This window comes from Sinocyclocheilus grahami, unplaced genomic scaffold (assembly GCF_001515645.1).
Source record: "Sinocyclocheilus grahami isolate Dianchi unplaced genomic scaffold, SAMN03320097.WGS_v1.1 scaffold96.1, whole genome shotgun sequence".
In the NCBI taxonomy this organism is placed as follows: Eukaryota; Metazoa; Chordata; class Actinopteri; order Cypriniformes; family Cyprinidae; genus Sinocyclocheilus; species Sinocyclocheilus grahami.
Window position 1 is genome coordinate 1,207,022 of NW_015505275.1, and position 21,737 is coordinate 1,228,758.

The following is a 21,737-nucleotide window of genomic DNA, read 5'->3' on the forward strand; positions in this document are numbered from 1 at the left end:
TGCAGAATGCAGACTGTTTCAAAAGTGGTTACAGATGAGACGTTAACCTGATTCACAGCTCAACATCAGCTCAAAGAGCAGGAAGCCTACGAGGCATCTCATCCTTCACCCTCTTTGACCTGGGTGTGTGTGTGTGTGTGTGTGTGTGTATGTATGCATGATAAAGATTTATGTTCATAATTCTTCAATAATGGTAGTGCTGGTTTCTAACTGATTACCCATCTTAGCAGCCGCTTGTATCTGTCTAGTGCTGCAACGCTGCACAGAGATTTCAATCTTATGGTGGGTCGAAGAGGGTGAAGGATGAGATGCCTCGTTGGCTTTCTGTGCTTTAACGCTTGTGTCTCTCCCCTTTACCTGTCAACACATTTTCTATACTTCTATGTGTTTCACGGCTAACCAGTCTTTAACAAACACCTACAAATCCAATAGATGTGTGGTGGAGGGGTGGCGAGGTGCAGATGAAAGAAATGGAATCATTCTGCGGTCTTGTTCCTTGACCCAGCTGTCAAGGACTGCAATACATCTTGTTTCCTGTTTTTATGTGTCCATTTTTTGTGTATTTACTATTGCAGTGTTCAAAACAGAACCCACTTTTCTGTACAAGCTATACTTTTAAAATGATGGCGCTTTTGCTGAAGCAACAAGGCAAGACAGTGTCCATTTTTACTGTTACTGTCATGTGATTTTAATAGGTTAGTTAACCCACTGTTTACAACAAAAGAACAGGGACTCTGTAAACTGATGCAAACAGTGCAGAGAGCTTCTGGGTTTCACAATAGCATCCATTTCACATGAACAGGCATTTGTTGAGAATCTCTCATGAACATGCATCAGAGAGCTTCGTGGATGTGAAGATATTTTATCTAATGTAATTCGTACATCATTTGTATGAATTTGTAATTCACACTTGGATTGCACAAAACAATTTTTTTTTCTTTTTTCCCCCTGATATCACCATCTGAGTGAATTATGATGATTATCCTAAAAACTGGGTTGGCATACCTACATATTTTAATAATCTGATTTTCACCGCAATGTCCGAACTGTCCTGAGCACATTCATGTCTTCTTCAGCCTGTGCGTGAGGCGTCTTCTTCTTGCTTTACGGCGGATCGCAGACTTATAAGTGCATTACCGCCACCTCTCTCTCAAATTGACCATTGACACTCTATCTACAATCTCAATTAGGAGTGTCAATGGTCATAGGTGGTGGTAATGCACTTATAAGTCTGCGATCCGCCGTAAAACAAGAAGAAGAAAAAGGCGCCTCATGCGCAGGCTGAAGAAGAAGATGCGAATGCGCTCATGACAGTTCGGACATTGCGGTGAAAATCAGAGGTAAAAAACTATATAAATACTGTTCAGTTTCTTGCATAGACCGATCGTTTTGTGTCTTTACACATCAATGTAACGTCACGAGCCGCAAGGTTTAATTTGGTTTTGTTTGTGTATGTTTTTTTGACTCTCAAAGCCGTGATTCCCGTTCACTTCCATTATATGACTGACAGACTGCAACGGTTTGAGTTAAACATCTTTGATTGTGTTCTACTGAAGAAACAAAGTCACCTACATCTTGGATGCCCTGGGGGTAAGCAGATAAACATCAAATTTTCATTTTTGGGTGAACTATCCCTTTAAGTCACTATCCCTATGGATTTTAAATGATTTGAATCTTTTCCATTTGCAAGTAATATATTCCCACCTGTGCATTTACAGATCCCCATCATCGTATATTTTACAGGTAACAAACCAAAGGATGAGGACAGTAGCTTTGCTGTGCCAGCCGTGGTAAATACAGGAACATCCTTCATGAAGAAGTGTGAAAAAGTTGAGAAAAAATTAATTTATTTCTTCATTTTTATTGTTTTTTTAAGATATGTATCTGTTTTTTGATAATTGATAAAGTTATGCTTTATTTCCTGTAGCGTATGAATAAAAGTGTTTATTAAAATGTTATCTATTTTTAAAGCCCAGTGTCAGTAAAGATGGTGTGGTTAGTGGAATTTTGCTGTTTATGGGAAATGTGAAGGAACATCTCCCAGCATTCTACTACGATGTTGCCCTGATGATTGAGGTAATTCATCTCTTAGGTGTGATGCAGATGTGGTCAAAAGTTTACATACACCTTGCAGAATAAACTGCTTCATCATAGCAGAAATTGTAATTTTTTAATGATTCTACCCCTCTACCCTCTGACTGCTTAAATTTTGCAGATACTGCAAGGTGTACTTTGGACTGCAACTGTGTCTATTGCTTTCACTCAACTGAACCATTTGTAATGACTGGATATGTTTTAGAACAATTGTTGTTCTTCTGTTTGATTCTTTCTTTCTTCCCTCAAGGTATTTTTTCTGACTTTCCTGCCTCTTTGGAACATTTCCGTTCACACATACTGTGGAGAGATGGTGTGCAGCTTCATGGCATTTGAAGTTTACTGCCGATGGAGAGCTTCTGGGACATTGACAAACAGCACTTACCAGCAAGTTAATTTGGAGTTCTTTTTTTTATTTTATTTTTATTTAGTCAAACTTGCATTCACTAATGCTGGAGTAAGATTTTAGAAGAAAACTTTCAGTCCTGCTTAATGCTGGTACTAGTAAAGTTTTGAGAACTAATGGCCTGGTTTCATAGACAGGGCTTAGACTAAGGCAGGATTAGGCCATAGTTCAATAAGGACATTTAAGTAATTTTCATTAACATGTCTTAAACATTACTGGTGTGCATCTTGAGACAAAATAAAGGCACTGATAATTTTAAAGATCAGTCAGTGCAATTTTCTTTCAGTTGAAACAGCTCAGAATTGCATTTTAGTCTGGGGCTAGGCTTAAACCAGGGGTACAAGTAACACAGTTTTGTAATGTTTTACAATAAGGTCTCATTTGTTGTACATGGAATTATAATTCTCTTGCATTTTTTTGTATTAAGTGTTTGTGTGTTAGTAATCTTATATGTCAGGGGTGGCGAACGTCGGTCCTGGAGAGCCGCAGCCCTGCAGAGTTTTGCTTCAACCCTAATCAAACACACCTGAACAAGCTAATCAAGGCCTGAAGGGTTACTAGGAAGCTACAGGCAGGTGAGTTTTAATTAGGGTTGGAGCTGAGCTCTGCAGGACTGCGGCTCTCCAGGACCGGAGTTCGCCACCCCTGTTATATGTTATGGGGACCAAATGACTCCACAAGGATATTAATACCAGTAAATTCTGACCTTGTGGACATTTTTAGGTCTCCAATGAGGAAACAGGCTTATACATCATACAGAATTATGTTTTCTATGATGGCGAGATTAGGTACTTTTGTAAGTATGTAAGTGATTTTGCATTGTTCTCCAGACTCTAATAAGTGAGTTAAAGTGTTGTAACTGTGTATAGTGTTTTTCTTGAGCATCAGCAAAAAGCGTTTTTGTGTATTTGTTTTAGAGATTGTTTTGTTAATAAATGTAGAGGGTTTTCCATTTTATGTTTGTGTTGATTGTAGGTAAGATATTTTAAATATACTAAATTTCAACTTCATTGCCAGAGATATATGACATTGAAGTATATTTTAGTTCACATTAATTGCTTATTCAGAAGTACATATAAAACTTAACACTTAAGTGGTTCAAAAATATCACTCAAAAGTTCAACTAATTGCAATTAATGTAATTTTAAACTAATATATTTGAAATCAAGTACCAATAATATGCATTTAGGTGGTCAAAAACATTACATTTAATTCACACTTAAGTGTATTGTTAACTGACAAAGTATATTTTAGTTAACATGAATTGCTTGTCGGTACATTAGTAGTACACTTTATACAGTAGTAGCACCATATTTTAAAGACACTAGAAGCAATTATGAACATATAATTGTACATATAAAGATGTACTAAAAAGTCCAACTTAAGTGGTTTAAAAAAATCACTCAAAAGTTCAATTTATTGCATTTAATATAACTTTAAAATGTGATTCGTTTGAAATTAATTACAAATAGAATGTACTTAAGCAGCGAAAATAGTATATTTAATTTGCACTTACGTGTGTTTTTTTTAGTATATTATTTCCGCAATAAGTACACTTCATAAAAGTATACTTAAGTGCACTTCTTTTTCACAAAGGACTGTATGAAGAATGCCAAGGCATTGCCACAGAGGAGAAGAAGAATGCACCATATCAAGGACACAGCAATCTGGAGAAGGACAGAGAAAGAAATAAAGCAAAGAATTCTGTGTGGAGAGAGACTGCTATTTCAGCTGTGCACAAAATCCACATCCCCCAACCTTAATGGTACATTTCTATAACTTAAGTGTGACTGTTTGGATTTGTTCCTTACTTGGAAGACTTCACTATATTCAGTCAAGATGTAATTGTTGATTTGCAGTATATATATATATATATATTTAATGTGTTGAAGAGAGATAGAGATAAGTAATTTAATTAGTAAGCCTAGGAAGCGGTTAGTTGAAAACTGTGCTTTATAACATCAAAGTTAACAGGCTTTATTCATACCAAATATTTTTTTTACGACTGAATCCATGCCTACTTTAAGTAATATAATTAAAAGTTATTTTTAAAAGTTATTTCAGGAAGAAATAGAGCTCTATAAGATAACAGCTGACTAACCGATTTTTACATTGTAAGAAACGTAGATGAAATTGAGTTGCTGAAAAGCATTAACCGCTATATGTAATTGTAATTATCTAATCTGCTGTCTGAGAAATAGAGCAATTTACTGAAAGTAAATCCAGGAAAATTAGATTTTCACATCTATTCTGTATGTCTTCTCAATTAGTAAAAATATTAAAGCCAGACGGTTATGTTTCGGGTCATAAAGGCAAGTCTAACCTTGACCATTTTACGAATATGCCTTCCACGTTTTAATTTATATTTAATTTTAAACTACAATGAAGCACATCTTCGAAGTAATAGTGGGGTGTGTAGGTCAGCAATTCCTGCCATACCGTAAGTTCTTTTCAAGGAGCTTGTTTTGAAGCCACAGACAAATGGTCAGCCGTAGATATCCTCCAATAAAAAAATTAATTAAAAAAGTAATATATGAAATGTATATTAATGATCAAACCCTTTTCATCAGACAAATGGTCAGCCGTAGATATCCTCCAATAAAAAAATTAATAAAAAAAGTAATATATGAAATGTATATTAATGATCAAACCCTTTTCATTATTTTCCCCATTTATTCAAAACGGACAGTGAAAAAAATTGAGTTTGTTTGGGGGAAAATGGCATAGGCCTATACAATATTAATTATTATTATTTTTATAATAATAATAATAAATGATATAAGCTACAGCTGTCACTCAACAATGAAGGAAGTCATAATATACACTTTTTTTTCTTTCTTTTTTTTACAAATGCTTATGACTAAATAGACACACCGGTATTTCTTTTAAACACCACTTTATTTTTATTGGTAGGTGCCCGTTGTTCTGCAAAGATCATTTTTTACAGAATGTGTTAAATGCTTTTGGTAATAAAAGTGCGGATCTGACAGGTAATTTAAACGGTCAGACAATAAAAAAAAAAATTTTTTTTAAAAACGCAGACTCATGTTTTATGGCATTAACCCGTCTTTATAAAGTGCAGCTCCACATTGGGGGTGCCGAGATGTCCTCAATACCAATAAGCATGTTATTAGATTAACTTGAGTGCCTCCTTCACAAAATTATTTAATTTACTAGGGGAGCATTTGCTTCCGCAAGGTTTTCTTTTCACAATAGTTTGATCAAATAAACAAACAATTCAAAACTAATTTATGTACATGCATAATTTAGCTACTTAAAAGCATTTAAGTCCATTTTAACATGTCCAAAAATTGGTCCATTAATCATTGTGTTTACTCGATTCCTGGTCGCTATGGTCCTCTGTGAAGCAAACGTCGACGTCGCTGTCGTTGTCGCTTTTTTGTTCGCCATCCTCGAAGATGCCTTCGATTTTGTCTTCGGATTTTTTGATGCTTTGACCTGGATGCCTCGATTTGACGTGCCTCTCCAAATCTCGCCTGCGCACGAGCACCTTCCCGCAGAACTCGCACCTGTAGGGCGTATTTCCCTCCGCGTGCAGTCTGATGTGTTTGTTGAGATTGCTGGGATCGCCAAAGGGCCTAAAACACACTTTACATTTGAGTGGTTTGTAGCCTGTATGAGTCCTCATGTGAATCTTCAGCCCGTATTTTCGAGAGTACAATTTGCCACAGTATAGACACAAATGTCCCTTTTTTGGCTTGCCCGAATTGGGGTTAGATGCGGGCAGAGACTCCAGTCGTGAACGGTTCTTCTCTACGGCGATTTCAGACAGCTGTTGCGTGTGCATCGCTATCTCCCTGTCGATGTTCGTAATCGCGTTTAGATCTGGATTCAGAGCTGGTGCGCCAAAGTAGTCTGGGTATTTAAGCAGGTTGCCGAAGTGAAATTTTAGAGGGTAGTATGGGGAGCTATAAAGGAGCTCTCCATTGTAAACCGTGAATGGCATGAGGGGTATATTGCAGTCCCCATTGTAGGATTTCCCCCCATCAAACTGTGGCAAGGAGAACCTCTCGAAGTGAAACCCGGCCGGTAGCTGGGAGTAACGCGGGGGGGACAGGGCAGGGTGCATGCGGCTGTCAACGTGCTTGAAAGCAGAGGTCTCCTCAAAATGTGGCAGCAGAGGAAAGCCACGGATGCTGTTTGCGCAGGGAATCACGGGAGGTGTGCTGTCCATGGGGTGCGAGCATTTTGAGGGGTGAACGTTAGGTAGAGGTGACTTAATGTTCCCCAGTAATTTGCTAAACCCGATACTGTTTGGTTTCCCATTAGGCTCGTCTCTCGTGACCTCGGCCGGGGAGATCTTCGAAAGTCCCATTGGTTTGAAAGCAGAGCGCACGCCTGGGTGGAAACCCATGCTGTTGAGCACAGAAGATGTCCCGCCGAGGCCCAGGATGTGTCCGGGGTTTCTGGCGGAGGTCACGCTCATGTCAAGGGCTCTGTCCTGCTCCTCTGCGCTCGGTTTTTTCGATAGTCCCGCTTTATTGGCGAACGGTGAGGTGGACACGACCCGTTTCACCGCGTCTGGCATAAAGGTGCTGTGGCCGTTCCGTGGAGAGGAGGACGTATTTGGGATGTCCCCTGATTTCGGAGATCTGTTAAAGTTGTCTGTGCCTCTAGCTTGCTCGTTGTTCACCAAACTTCTGCAGTTGCTTAACGCACAGTGGAAATGCACGTGAGCTTTCAGGGTGTTCGGGTATTTGTATATTCTCCAGCAGTACCAGCAAATATAGCGCTCCTCGCCTGAAAAAAAATTGAGAAGCAATTAAATGGCGTTGCTTTGTGCAGGAAAGTGTTTTACAATTAGATTACACTGAAGAGCCTTTTTGAGATCAACAAAAATAAAAAATCTAGTAATGCGTCGTAAAGATGTTTTTAATGCACACAGGCAACTCAAGAACGCGTATAAAATAATTATTGATCAGAAATGGTTCTTTGCGGAATCTGATAACCTTTCATTTTAAAGCCTGCAGTCGTGACTTTTTAATCACCTCGCCTTGGTCACGTTGGCATGACACCAGTTGGGCAGTCTGGGGTCAACGATATAAATGTAAAGATTTTGAAATCTGCAAAACCCCGTTGTTTATTGTCACCATCATAAGAGCAAGCGCCGGCCCAATCTGGCGCTTACAAACCAATACATTGAATAGCGACTTTCTCTGCGCTTTCCCGTGGAATTGACGGCAGCTGTTGCTTGAAATCGCTAGTCGCATAAGACAATGAGGCTGGCCCATCTGTTGGCGCTGGAGAATATGAAGCGTATGTCAAGGAGCGCACCGCGATAAAGATGTTTTTAATGCACACAGGCAACTCAAGAACGCGTATAAAATAATTATTGATCAGAAATGGTTCTTTGCGGAATCTGATAACCTTTCATTTTAAAGCCTGCAGTCGTGACTTTTTAATCACCTCGCCTTGGTCACGTTGGCATGACACCAGTTGGGCAGTCTGGGGTCAATGATATAAATGTAAAGATTTTGAAATCTGCAAAACCCCGTTGTTTATTGTCACCATCATAAGAGCAAGCGCCGGCCCAATCTGGCGCTTACAAACCAATACATTGAATAGCGACTTTCTCTGTGCGCTTTCCCGTGGAATTGACGGCAGCTGTTGCTTGAAATCGCTAGTCGCATAAGACAATGAGGCTGGCCCATCTGTTGGCGCTGGAGAATATGAAGCGTATGTCAAGGAGCGCACCGCGTATTGGCCGTAGAGCAGCGCTCGCAGTACAGCGTCGCAAATCAGGGCAATATACATCCCACATAAAAGTTTGCATTCACTAGCCAACAATACCTTACGCAGCCAGCTAATTTACCGTAGAGCACCTTTTTGAATTGATTTGCTTTTGAATACATGAATATTAATGACTAGATGACATTTGTTAACCTCTTCCCCTCGCTAAACTACAACGCGCATCAGCCCATGAGAGGACATCCAGGACTTTATTAGTGAATGAAATGAATTAGGAGAGATAATGCAGCCCTAGTGCTGAGTATAATCATACATATATTATTATAGCAAATACAGTAGCTTGCAGTATGTGTGTACTCAGCTCAATAATTCTCAACCAATCAATAAGAGTTTCTGCCCCAGACAACAGACCTTTCGATTTACTAACTAAACACGGATAATCTGACAGCATTCTCAGATAAGCCTATTAAATCGGATTTGAATGGGATTTGCCTTGATTCTGCTGGTGGCGGCGTTACTTAAATCCGTTTGTTGCTCATCAAAACGTGCTTACTATTATTTCATAAAATATTATATTTAGGAATTCCTCCGCATGTGACGCCTTTTTCGCCCCTTTGACTTACGAATATTCCACATATTAATAGACTTGTAGAATAAAATAATTAAAATATTTTCTATAATTTTAAATAATGGAATATATATATTAATACATTTGACTTCGCTTGTATTTAATAGAATTAAGATTTTTACTAATATTTAGCAGTGTTTCCAGTTAAATGTAAGCAGTATTTTATTTACTGATTGGTTATTGTCTAGTTTACTGTTATCTTTTTACAAAAATGAAATGGTACATGGGAATAAGCAGCCCTCCAGCCTTTGAAATTTAAAGGGGGCGAGGGCATGAAATCTCGCGCAGAAACTCAGGTCACCCTATTAACGCGGTTAAGTGAAAGGCATAGAATGACATGTTGTCCTGTTAATATAACTCAATTATTTCCAAACCGACAGCACAAACCAATTAATACGAGGATACTTTATGAAGAGTGACAGGTCAGAATCGAGTGAAGTTGTCGAGTAATGTTCTTAACTTTTTTTTTTAGCTGCATGTTTGTTTTTAAATAAAAGCAATGATATTGTTATTAATATAATAATAATAATAATATGTTAATAATAATATTACTTTAATCTAAAAAGACATCATAATAGTTATTATTAGCGGTTATTATTGTATAGTTTAATACTTGTATGTAGTTGTCATTCAGTAGTTTGAATAAAAAAGCTGCAGAAAAATTATAAACGTAAAGGTATATTTGCATTCATGATCTAGCCTTTTTTTAATATATATATATATTTTGCACGTCTTGTTTAAAATGTCACGAATGCTTTATCCATTTGCAATGGTAAATGAAAATATTTCACATTTCTCTCAAGGTACAATTTCCATATATATATATATATATATATATATATATATATATATCCGAAGCCCGGCTGGGATGCTGCAGTCGGCGAACACACTGATAGTGGGTGTCCGAGTCGCTTGCATGGCTGGCTCTGTGTGGGGCTGCGCTATCCGAACCAGGAAGACCAAGCAGGCACTGATTGAGATGAGCGGAAAGTCTGAGATGAGGACAGACTAATATCCGCGCGCCAAGTGACGCGGTGGCGTGTGTGATCCGGCTTTTCTTATGGCGCAGTCAGGTACCCCTCGGCGCAAGGGCGAGCAGCGAGCTATGAGAGAGTTGCGCTCTTTTAGCAGCTGTAGAACCCTCCGAAATGGTCACATGGAGACTTTCCCTCACCCTCACGCATAATGAACCGCTCCAAATGGTCAAGAGACAATAGGCCCCAGCGACCTTCCCATCCCCAAAATCCAATTTGTCAAGGGCAGAGAAAAGAGAGTGCAGAATCAAAGGTCTGGCGCAACCATTAATCCTCAGCATGTGGCTTTGTCCGCCAGACAGTTCCGATATTTTAAGTGACAAATCCACTGTATAATTTCTCCATAAATTCTCCCCCCTTTTATTGTTCCTATACAAACCAGTTTTTGGAAATCAGTGACTACTTTAAATCTACTTGGCTGCATCCTTTTAGGTTTTATGTACTTCAAAGCTCTTTATTCTCACCCTGGCTGCATTGTCTGTTGCCGTTTCAACAAAAGGAGCAGGAATGTTTGGGAGACTTGTTAACTTCTATTGACTCCCGGCGTGTGCCGTGCTGGGACCGGGCAGGTACTCAACGGGAGAACCAGCCAAAAAAATAAGAGCCGCTTTCAAAATAACCACCACCTTATCATTTCACACTTTTTGACAACAGGTCACGTATCAGGATGTTCGCATTCAGTTTTGATGAAGCGCCCTGAGGGGGCTCCAGAATTAATGGAAAGTGTGAAAAAAGAAATTTTTTAACAAAGGATGCAGGACAAAACACGAAATCTTGTACAAAGACAAGAGTTGCTGCTTGCCAATATTTCATCTAGCAGCTTTCGGTGTCTTCACTTGTACTGAATATTCTCAAGGAGAAAGCAATACTACTTTTATTTCTTTTATTGTTAAACGTTCCGGTAAAGTAATCATTTAGCCTGCACTAATTAATACACTTGAACATTTCGAATTTTCTTTTAAATACGCGTTTTTTTTGTTTGTTTGTTTGTTTTTTTCATTCAGGCATATGGCAAGAGGAGTTCACTACATTCACTCAGGATCCTTGGGTGTCATTTGAAGTGACTTTAGTGGTATTGTTACCACTGGTTTTAAAACTTCGTTTGACCTCTTTGATCGTGGCCCTCAATGACTGAACATAGGCCCAGGGAAAGAAACAAGAATTTGTGGGCGATAAATTCAAGCCATGGACATGTCCTGCTAACCTCTGGCCTGGCGACTCTACGATGACACTCCGCTGTAATTGGAGAAGCAGAGGTGGGATTTCTTTCTTCGGGAAAAGGTACCCCACTGCTCCTTTCTGGGAGCTTTCTCTTTGGGCTCCTTAATGAGTCAAAGAGCGTGAACGACACGCGAACAATTTTTGAATAGGCGCATGCAAAGGCCGGCTGTGTGGTGGGTTATTTATTAATGTTGCCATTTGTGACTGGTTCCCATCCGCTCTGCAACAGCGGGTCCGGCCTCTACAGCTCTCACACCAGCCGGGCCCATTCTCATTCTCGTCTTGTGTCTTTAAAGTCGAAGTTTTCCGACTAATAAATTGTGCACAAAGGCGGAAACGAGGACGTTTTTCTTTTCTGTCCTCCTCACCGGGAGAAGCAAAGGGTGAAAGTCATCCCAAAGCGCTCATTGGAGCACGGTTTTTGGGAGCTAAAGCAGTGTTCAGAGCAAATGGGATGGAAAATTAAATGAAATCAAATAGCTTGAACGCTCGCATTGTCCGCTGTCTTTTAAACGGCACATTAATTACACGGCAGCAGCTTTATTTCGGAACAACATTGTGGACCCGAACAGAGCATTCTATGACATTTTTTACGCGTCGGATTGTGAGATTCGGAGAAAGTGTTGGTCAGGTGCTTGAAAGCATTTTCTCAGGGTCTCAGCGTTACAATTCGAGCTAAATGTTGGATTTGATTTAACAGGTTGCCAAATAATGAAGCATGAATGTAGGGTAACAGAGACTGCGTGAAGAACTGCAGTGTCTCACCAGGGGTTGCATTCATGCGTCCAAACTGGGCTTCGATGCCAAGGGCTCACAACTCTATCTCAACTATGCACAATGCCCGGGCTCTCTAGAAAACTTCTTTTTTTTTACGCCAACCATAAACGCTCATCTATACAAATCCCCTGTATGGGCTCTTACTTTCTTTTTTTCGTTGGTTTCCTTTTATGTAGGCTACTCCCATTGCAAATAAGGACAACAGCTTGTTTTGTACAAATCACTTATTTTTACTTGAGTTGTGCATCAATTTCAACAAGTCTCATTGCATGATGTGTTGTGCTTCAAAAATTAAAGCTTGGAAAAAAATGATGATTATTTATTAATAAATTAATTAATGTATTTTAAATGTATATAAATATGTTTGGCTACAAATATTAATCTTACATGCCTAATGCGCTTAACCCACTCGCTCTCGTTGCGGGTGCAAGTGCAAGCCTCAGAAAGGCCGGATTAGCTGCGTCGCAGATAGGGGATGCGGGTGGGACATTAGTGACGCGATTGAATAGTAATTATGCTTGTATGGGAGTCCCACCAGATGACATGATTGGGATTTTAACCCAGACTAATATTCAAAGTCGCATTAGAAAGTGGCGAGATAAGTGGCTACTGATTCGACTCTGTTCATGCGTGCTCCCATTTCTAAATGCTCTCCAAAGGAAGGGGGCTGCTTCCTTTCAGTATTCAAAGCCTGAACAAAGTTAGCTCTGCCTTTTGAACCGAATTTCCCCAACTTTAACTCTCTTGTCCCAGTTGAAAGGCCTCGCATAATGGGGTGTAAACTTGTCTGAATTGAAATGTTTCGGTGTACTTTATAAATTCATACCCTTTTTCACTCGAGCGCGTAAGAATGAACCTTCAGTCTATCCGATTCTCTCTGCTGTCGAACGCCTTTACCGCGAGCTCTATTTGTGAAGTTCATTTTTAGGCAAATGTATTCAGAGGAGGTTTGCAGTGAATGGCTCTGTGTGTCAACCGGGCCTAATTGGGATTAAGGCACTAAAACCATATGCAAAAACTGACAGAATTTCTCAGGTTTTCGAGAGCACCAAATTTTGCCCTCTTTTGATCCTCAGATCATTTAAGTGGACGCTGGGAAAAAATAGCTGAGGGAGTTTCGTGTGATGGTATATACAGACGGGTCATTAGTTATTCCATTGACGGCATTCTTTCAATTCAGTCGTGAATTGAAAATATTTTGAATAATTTGTGTGTCTGCATAACATTTTATGATGAACCCGAAAAGTAACTGTTCAGACACAGTATTCACCAGGTAAGCTAAATATGTGGTTTTGAATGTAATTTGTAAGGAAAATTGTTACTTGATAAAAAAATGTTGTCTTTATGAGTTGAAAAATGTCACCTTGAGACCTATAAATGAGGCCTAGGGATTTATTTAACACAGAAAATCAATTTTTATTCATTTTTAATGAGACATTACACTTTTTTGGCACACTTGAGGTTTTTCTTTTAAATTTGATATGGAAATATTTTAAATATGGCTAATAAAAAATAAATACAATTAAAAAAAACATTGCATTTGCCGTTGATTCTTATAATTTGTAACGGCAACATTTAAATCCTTTTTCAGCAGCTTTAAATGTGTATGTGGGCCTGGCAGGACCCTGGATAGCTCCCGTCTTTATAAGGTCATATAGCCACTCACGTAAACGCCAGCTAATTATATTGATAATGCACGCATGCAGGCAATGCATAAGGCAGTTCATTTTTATCATGCCATAATGTATATCACCAACTTTACGACGCCTATAGCTCGGATGCGCATTACATGACTGGCAAAAGGCATGCTGGTGATATGAATCAGCGACCGTCACTGCGACTGTCTGTAGCCCCTCATTAATGGCCAGGATTGACATTTCTGGGGTTTTCATCATGTTCAGTGCATTTCTGCAGAGAAACAATGCAAGGCAAGTACTGGCCGTTAATTGCGCCTCCGTTTCGGGTGGGATGAGCTTGTGGAAATGATGACCGTGGATAAAATAGTAATGAGGGGCTATTGATTAACCCGATATGTTCAAGACCCTGAATCGTCCCAGTGCTGTCAATTAAAAAATGGTCCAGCGAACTGCCCTGAAATAATAATAATAATAATAATAATATCATTTATAAATTAATAGGTCATTGTTATTATTAAACAAATTATTTTTGTTGTTTTTGTTTCAGTTTTGAATATGAAATGAACTGCTGACGAAATATCCTAATAACGACTAAATGACTGATTAGCAGTTTTGACTTCTTTTAACTCGGCATAATCCCTTTTGCTTTAGTTTAAATTATTAGTGTAATTAGGCCAATGATTCTCCCAGATCTGCCAAATAATGTCATAAAATAAAATAAAATAACCACTTATCTTAATAAACAGAAAGTCAGTAAGGCTAATTCATTATTTGTGCTGAACAATATAATGCATAATGTCTAAATAATAAATCATAGTGTAGTGTATTTTATAGGCATACAATTATATGAATAAAATCCTAAATATGGAGAAAGCAAATACCTTACACTCAACTTTATTGTTGCTAATCATACTTGCCCTAAAATTCACACATATATGACAATGTGAGGAGGAGGCCTTTGAGTCATTCTTTCTTTTGTCACATACTGTAGGCTTCCTTCAATATTTAGACATCCTTGTCTCGATTGATTAGTTCTGGCAACCGTTCTGCATGTTTTAGTGCTTGTTCTGTGTGATCAGTAATATTTTATTTGCTGTAGACTGTCGACTCACAGGTATGAAGTGTAGTTTGTCGGTGCTCAAGGTCAGACTCATGCTCTGTCATTTAAAGTCTATGATGGATGCATATAGATTCTTTCATATATTAAATAGGATAAATTAACAGCGAGTTATATTAACATACTCAATTGTTAGTGTGCCACATGCCATGCTTTATATATCTGTGACTGTTTTGTGTCAGCTACTTGCTCCTTTTACCCACAGTGTCTAGCTTCTGTAGTTTTACGCTTAAGTACTCCAGTGCACATCTCCCTCACACTTCCAGACAGTTTGAGTGTTTGGCATGTTCCAGTGCGGACCGATCAGGATGGATCAGATGCAGAGGAGGAGGGCAGATTTGGATAGAATGGGGCCATACAGTGAGTGTGGCTTCATGTTGTGGCAGTACCGTTCTTATGACAGTTTGCATGGGATTCCCCTTTGGCCAAAGAATTGAGGTGATACACTGAGCCTGGAGAGACACATCACACTCCCTGCCTTTATCCTAAGTTGTTTTCCTGTCTGTTCCTTCCTCATCATCTGTCTCCAACACAGTCATAATGTACCCTGCGTCTACACCTGTTGATTGTGTGCACAAACAATGGAGAAACAAATCCTGCAAAACGATGTGATGCTCAGAGCTTTATTGTGGACAAGCAATGCAAGACGCAAGCTGATCTTTGGTTTGTAAGGCACGCACATCTGAAGGCATGATTGGTGAGCAGAAAACACCACTACTCTTCTTCATCAGCAGCTCCAGAGATGGAATACGATTTCTCCTGTGTGTTGCTCTCCAGTGTGTCGTCCTCAGTTTTAACGGTTCTGTGGGGAAAAAAGCAATGCAGAATCTAAGTAGCCTGGAATTAAACTCTAAAACGGAACACTTTTTATTTCATAAAGAAACAATATGTAAAGAGAGATATGGGAATGGGATTGGAATTTGACATAAGGTCAGAACTGAAGTTCCTGCACAAACACCGCAGAACGAACACATGCAAACCACTGAGTCACAGCTCTGACAAAAAGCTTGATTTTAATGCTACCTGATAAGCACAGTCTTCCTCTCCGTCATCTCCACAGCCTGCTCTTGAGTGTAGTCTACAGTGGCGCCAACTCCACCGGTGATGCCATTAACAAGACCTCCTCCAAGACCACCCCCAAGACCTTTGGAAGGGCCACTGCCGATCCCTCCTCCAAGACCTCTGGCAAGCCCAATGTCTAGACCTCCTCCAAGACCTGTGGCTGGACCAACACCAGGACCTCCGGCCACTCTATCAGCAACTCCTGCAACACCTGCGGCTCCAGCACTGTGAACACTCATGCTGCCGCTCATGAAGGACATGGTCTGCATGCTCTGCATCACAGAAGCAATACGAGAGTCTTCACCCTCAATGAGCTTCCTGTGAACAAAAATTTAGAAGGAAGGATTGAAGAAAATAGAAGAAATTTCGTTTTCTTATACAGCATAAACTTGATCAGCAAACATGGTCCAAATAGAACAACAACAGAATGGTACAGGCAAATATAAATAAATAGAAGGATAAGAGATAAATATCTCTGATACATGCAATATTAAAGGGTCAGTCAAGTAAAAAGATCACATTGATTATATCTTGAAGGTATACGGAAAAATAGCACAAAAAAAAAAACAATCAAAGTTACAAAATATAGGTTTCCATAGGTTTCTGAAATAGATGTGACTTGTCATTAAATTAACCTGAAAGCTACAAGTGGTTTTGGAGTAGGTGGTATTTGTTTGGATTTAAAGAGTTTTTCAAGTATCTAAAATCTACCTGTATGTGGTCATTTCAATCTCCAGGGCCATCTTCACATTGAGCAGATCTTGGTATTCACGCAGGAGCAGTGCCGTCCTTTGTTTGGAGGACTTCAGCTCAAGCTGCAAGGCTTCAATTCTTGCCTGACAAAAAAAAATCAGAAGTCTTAAGAAATGCTAAGGTCATATTTATATTCATGCTTATGCTCAGATTTCTTTCTTTGATTTTACTTTGTATGTAGCCCAAGGCATGATTATATGTGACTCGGTTTCTCACCTGGAGTTCCTCCAGTTCTTTTCTGTACTTTTCTTGAGTCTCACGGATCTGCGCTTCCAAAGCCTCATTTTTGGTTTTCAAAGAGTCCAGATCACGCTCCTTATTTTGAATCTAAAAACAAGCAGAATATTTCAAACAAGAGGAAACAAAGAATGAATGTTATACTGTAATCCTTTTGAATATTGTTATTTTACTATTGTTATAGGACTCATATTATTGGCCAATTTAAGCATGTGTCAAGAGTGATCATTAATACTTACGTCCTTCTTCGCAGTTACAATTTCCTCTCGCACGCTTCGCCTCTTGTCCACATGTTTTGACGTTTTGTTGTTGAGATCATTAAATTTGGTTTTGTACCAAGAGTCCATTTCCTGCAGAAAAACTGTTTGGTTAATATGAAGTCCAGGGAATGTTGTAACATTTTGTTTAAACATTTAACTCAATAGTTTGTGTTTTTTATTTAGTTGTTTTGTTTGTTTTTTCTTTCCCATTTTCATGCTTAAAATAATAGTTTATAGAACTGTGTGAATCAAGGTCAAGTATAAAGAGTGTTGCTGTTGTTTTTTTCAAACAAACTTAATTCCACAAAAAAAATCTAAATAATAAAATAAACCCATACCACCCCTTTCATTTTAAACGTTTAAAATGGAAAACAATTAGCAACATTTTTTAACTGAAATATTTTTAATTATTTATACAGAAACATTTAAACTCAAAGCTCCAAACAAAACTGTAATAATAATAATAATACCAACAACATTTTCCAATACAGCTCATGTGTACAATGCTCCTCCTTTAGCAAAAATCCTCACCTGTAAATTCTTCGCGGCAATGTCGTCATACTGGTGTTGGATCTGCTTGATGGCGCTCGAGAGGTCTGGGAGGCTGTAGGCGTCTGCTGCTGAGGCGTGGGCCGTATATATCTGTTTCATAAGCTCTTCGATTTCCTGAAAATGTGCGGTTTTGACTAATTTAGTCATTTAGCTTTTTATTTATCAAGGGCAGTATAACTATTTTGCGTTTTTATTACCTCTTTGTGTACTCTTCGAAGGAATTCTAGTTCCACCTCTAGGTTTTCTAGCTGCTTCTCCAAAGCAATGCGCGCGGCGGTAGCGGCGTCCACATCCTGAGGTGATAAAAGATGTTCACCTCATTCTACCACTTTTTTTTTTTTGCTTATGTAACTAAATGTTATAAGACAATTTTATGGTAATCATACCGGACGGAAGGCTTCAATATCAAGCTCGGCTTTCTTCCTCATCTCCAAGGCCTCCTCGTATTTCACCTTCATCATCTCCAGCTGACCCGCCATAGCATCCTTTGCAGCGATAACTATAACTATATATTACCTCTTTGTGTACTCTTCGAAGGAATTCTAGTTCCACCTCTAGGTTTTCTAGCTGCTTCTCCAAAGCAATGCGCGCGGCGGTGGCGGCGTCCACATCCTGAGGTGATAAAAGATGTTCACCTCATTCTACCACTTTTTTTTTTTTGCTTATGTAACTAAATATTATAAGACAATTTTATGGTAATCATACCGGACGGAAGGCTTCAATATCAAGCTCGGCTTTCTTCCTCATCTCCAAGGCCTCCTCGTATTTCACCTTCATCATCTCCAGCTGACCCGCCATAGCATCCTTTGCAGCGATAGCAAGGTCCTTTAAAAGTAATTATAGGTATTATCATATAGACTATGTCTAAGTCTGATACTATAGTTCCTTCCCCCTCTAAGACAACATTACTCTACTCAAAAAAATAGCCTGTAGTGTAAATATTTGTAAATCATTGATTTCATTCAATTCATTTACGAATATACGTTAAACATGGCTGCATGTTAATTAACCAGGTGTACATTTATTGTAAATGTTTTTTTGATGCTTAAGATTTGTCAAAAGATCAATTCGAATGACTATAGCTACCCGCTGTACTCTCATGTGGTCCGCCAGCCTCTTCAGCTCCTGGAGTTGTTCCTCGTACAGCAGGCGGAGGCCGGTGGGCTTCAAGTATCGATTCTTTAGGGCCTCAATTTCCATCTCCAGCAATTTGTTTTGCTGCTCCAGCGAACGAACCTTTGTTGCGACAGAAGAATAAGGCAACACAGTACGCGTGTTATGTGCTCTGTCTGTGTGCCCACAGAAGTGCGAATAATGCGCTTTATCTCGCGAGCCAGCAGTGGCATTTCCACACTGCCAGTGCCCGCGACGCATTCAAGCGTGGACAAATCAGACAAATCCTGTCAAAGATGGCTCTAAAAATGAGGCTTTTTTAGAAGAGCATTAAGAGCACTGTTACATTCATTATAGTAGGCTATGTTATTCAAAATGTATGGCACCTTTGTGATGCATTCAGTGTTTTAAATATGCGCAAGAGCATACTAGTTTTGTGTGAGGGCACTTGCCTTCTCGATGTATGCTGCCAGTCGATCGTTGAGCACAATCATCTCTTGTCTCTCGCTGGTTCGTGTGTTCAGGAATTCACGGTTTTCTGCAGAAGCCTGGTCGAGATCGACCCCTGGACCCCCTCCGCTAAGACAGATGGCTCCCATTCCGACACTGCAATTAATTTAGATTTATCATAACGTGAATTCCTAAGGTAAAATGAGATGTGAAGTGAATGCGAGGTAACGTGTTGCTGACATGGGAAAGATGCATTTGTTTGTCACTTTGGTTTTTATTAGGTCACACAGTTATTGAGAGCGCTTGAGTTTCCTAGAGGCCGTGTGTGATTTTTATCGGATCAGTAAATACAATTAAAAAGAAACTGTGGTCTAACATGTTCTAACAAAGAAATTATTTGCCACCAAACAACAGAATAGGACTAATTATATTTGGCAGTCGAAAAATCTCTCCAATTACTAGGCAAATATTTAGATAGATAGATAGATAGATAGATAGATAGATAGATAGATAGATAGATAGATAGGGATAATTTATTTACATATAATTTATATATTTTATATATACATTTTGGATTATATATTTAGATTATTTACGGTATCATTAATTTTATATTACAGGATTTTTATATTCTTTTTTTTTGCTGTTGTATTTTTTACACACAATAAAATAAAAATATATTTTTTTATTGCACATATTAACACATATTTGTATTAAAATACATGTTTATTTTTTATGATTAAATAAATGGATAAATATCTTTAAATATCTTAAAATACTTCCTTGGAGTGTGATATATATATATATATATATATATATATATATATATATATATATATATACACACACACACACATACATACATGCATATATATATATATATAAATATGTATATTGTAATGTTCTCATTTTTTCTCTTTTATTAAAAGCTTACTTTGAACATCTCCTAAATGCCAGAAACAATTAATTACTTTGAGAAGAAAAAAAAAAATTTCTGTAGTTTTAACAAATTGCATTTAGTTTAATGCATGTGATGATGCTCTGCATTGTTCCTTTTTTTATCTGTGCCGGCAGGATGGCAATGCTTACCCAGTCATGAAGGACTGACTGCGTGAGGATGAGATGGTCCTCCGGCCCACTGCCATGCTCCTGCTGACAGCGCTGGCTTTACGGGTGTAGCTGGCTGAACGGCACCTCCCGACATCCCGTCTGACGGGAGAAGGGCTGCTGACCCTCACCTGGTAAGAGGAGGTGCTGGTGTCCTCGAAATGGCGGCGATAGGATGAGATCCTTTCTGGGCTGCGACTCATCATGGGTCAGTGGCTAAACTTTAAGGCCTTGCTGTGTTGATCTTCCTCTCACAAGTTCTGCTCGCAAATCCAGACTCCCTGAGATCCAGGCGTTTTATAGTCCGTTATAAACATGAGTCAATGCTATGGGAATGTTGAGCCTCTGCTCCATCAAGAATTGGGCCCGTCACTCGAACATCTGTCAGGGTCTTGAGAGGTGTTGAATGAAGGGGTAAATTATGAGACAAGGCTCCATTAGTCTGGAGGTGCAGTCGTGATGTGATGTGGTTTGATATGTAGGGATTTTAATTACACATTCTTCTAGACAGGGCAAGGAGTAATGTCACAAGGTCAATCTGAGCAGAGGGAGATGACACTAATGTGGTCACTATTTACATGGCAGAATGTGCAAAAATGAGAAATGCGAGAGGAATTAACTAGAGTGTTTTGCTGGCCTGTCTGAGATTCACGCTTGAGATGACTAAAGGATGTAAGTGGGAATTACAAAGTCCTTGGAGTCTCTTTAATCAGGATCTAAAGAATAATTTTTGCTTAAAAAGTCAGTTTCAGCTGAAATATGGTCTAATCTTTATTCATTACAGAACTCTTTGTTTAATGCTGATCGAATGTGGTTTATGAGATTCTTTCCGACTATCTAAGATTTGCCAGGCATGTGGGAGGAAGGCTGGGTCTGCATCTCTCTGAGATGTGAACAGTGGCAAAATGAGCTCAAACACTCAGGCGTTATTTTACTCCTGCTATCTCATTCAATTACAGTACATTAGTCACTCATCCCTATAGCAGTGCTCATACAGGAAAAAAAACTATGACAGCATTGGTAAAGACAATAGACTAGCCTCTTTATTGCCAATAATAAGCCACCGTTATCTTTGTCTGCTCATGCTGCTTTGCTCACTTATAATTAAAACAATTTTCTAAATTTCAGATTCATCAGTAAGAGACAGCTTTGTCACATCCACATTAATGACAATGGTACACATAATTCTTATAATCGTAAACATAAGTATAGCTCAAAGACCAATATGACTAATAAGACTAACACTGCACTCTCAGAAAAGAAAGTTAGTGAGGTATTAATATGTACACTATATCTTTTAGTTAATAATTAGGTACAAAGATTTACCTTTGGAAAGTATACTGCCCCAGTGACAGATTTTGTACCTCTTTTTGTGAGAGTGTAAGACAATCTTCTATGATTATATAATGGCAGTGCCATATACAACTCTTGTTATCATTAGTCACAGATTACACTGAAACATGCATAAGCAAATAAACAGTAACAATACCATTAAATATTAAAATGTAATTTATTCCTGTGATGAGAAAGTTGTCCTGCTTAATATTTTTTGTTAAAACAGTAATTCATTCAGGGTTCTT

The 21,737-nt window shown here is 38.7% G+C and overlaps 2 protein-coding genes across 2 annotated transcripts; both read right to left on the reverse strand.

Annotated features, from left to right (window-relative positions):
* Nucleotides 1-5,532: 5,532 nt before the first annotated feature.
* Nucleotides 5,533-9,996, reverse strand: LOC107587854 (PR domain zinc finger protein 13-like). The gene is made up of 3 exons (XM_016275818.1): nt 9,702-9,996; nt 7,515-7,548; nt 5,533-7,261 (listed from the first exon to the last, which is right to left on the reverse strand). The coding sequence occupies exons 1-3, from the start codon at nt 9,753-9,755 to the stop codon at nt 5,820-5,822; spliced, it is 1,530 nt and encodes a 509-aa protein (XP_016131304.1). The 5' UTR covers nt 9,756-9,996; the 3' UTR covers nt 5,533-5,819.
* A 5,295-nt stretch (nt 9,997-15,291) lies between these two features.
* On the reverse strand, nt 15,292-20,360 carry LOC107587895 (glial fibrillary acidic protein-like). Its single transcript, XM_016275855.1, has 11 exons — nt 20,140-20,360; nt 19,053-19,206; nt 18,574-18,723; nt 18,193-18,312; nt 18,004-18,099; nt 17,467-17,601; nt 16,915-17,025; nt 16,655-16,765; nt 16,397-16,521; nt 15,647-16,003; nt 15,292-15,425 (listed from the first exon to the last, which is right to left on the reverse strand). The coding sequence occupies exons 1-11, from the start codon at nt 20,358-20,360 to the stop codon at nt 15,338-15,340; spliced, it is 1,668 nt and encodes a 555-aa protein (XP_016131341.1). The 3' UTR covers nt 15,292-15,337.
* Between the last annotated feature and the right edge of the window lie 1,377 nt (nt 20,361-21,737).

Coding starts and splice junctions, on each gene's coding strand:
- LOC107587895 (XM_016275855.1), bottom strand. CDS start 20,360: ATGAGTCGCAGCCCAGAAAGGATCTCATCCTATCGCCGCCATTTCGAG. Junction 18,724..19,052: donor TGGCAGCATACATCGAGAAG/GCAAGTGCCCTC, acceptor GTCGCAACAAAG/GTTCGTTCGCTGGAGCAGCA. Junction 18,100..18,192: donor ATATTGAAGCCTTCCGTCCG/GTATGATTACCA, acceptor TTATCACCTCAG/GATGTGGACGCCGCCACCGC.
- LOC107587854 (XM_016275818.1), bottom strand. CDS start 9,755: ATGCAAGCGACTCGGACACCCACTATCAGTGTGTTCGCCGACTGCAGC. Junction 7,549..9,701: donor TCGCCGACTGCAGCATCCCA/GCCGGGCTTCGG, acceptor CGTTGACCCCAG/ACTGCCCAACTGGTGTCATG. Junction 7,262..7,514: donor GTCATGCCAACGTGACCAAG/GCGAGGTGATTA, acceptor ATTTTTTTTCAG/GCGAGGAGCGCTATATTTGC.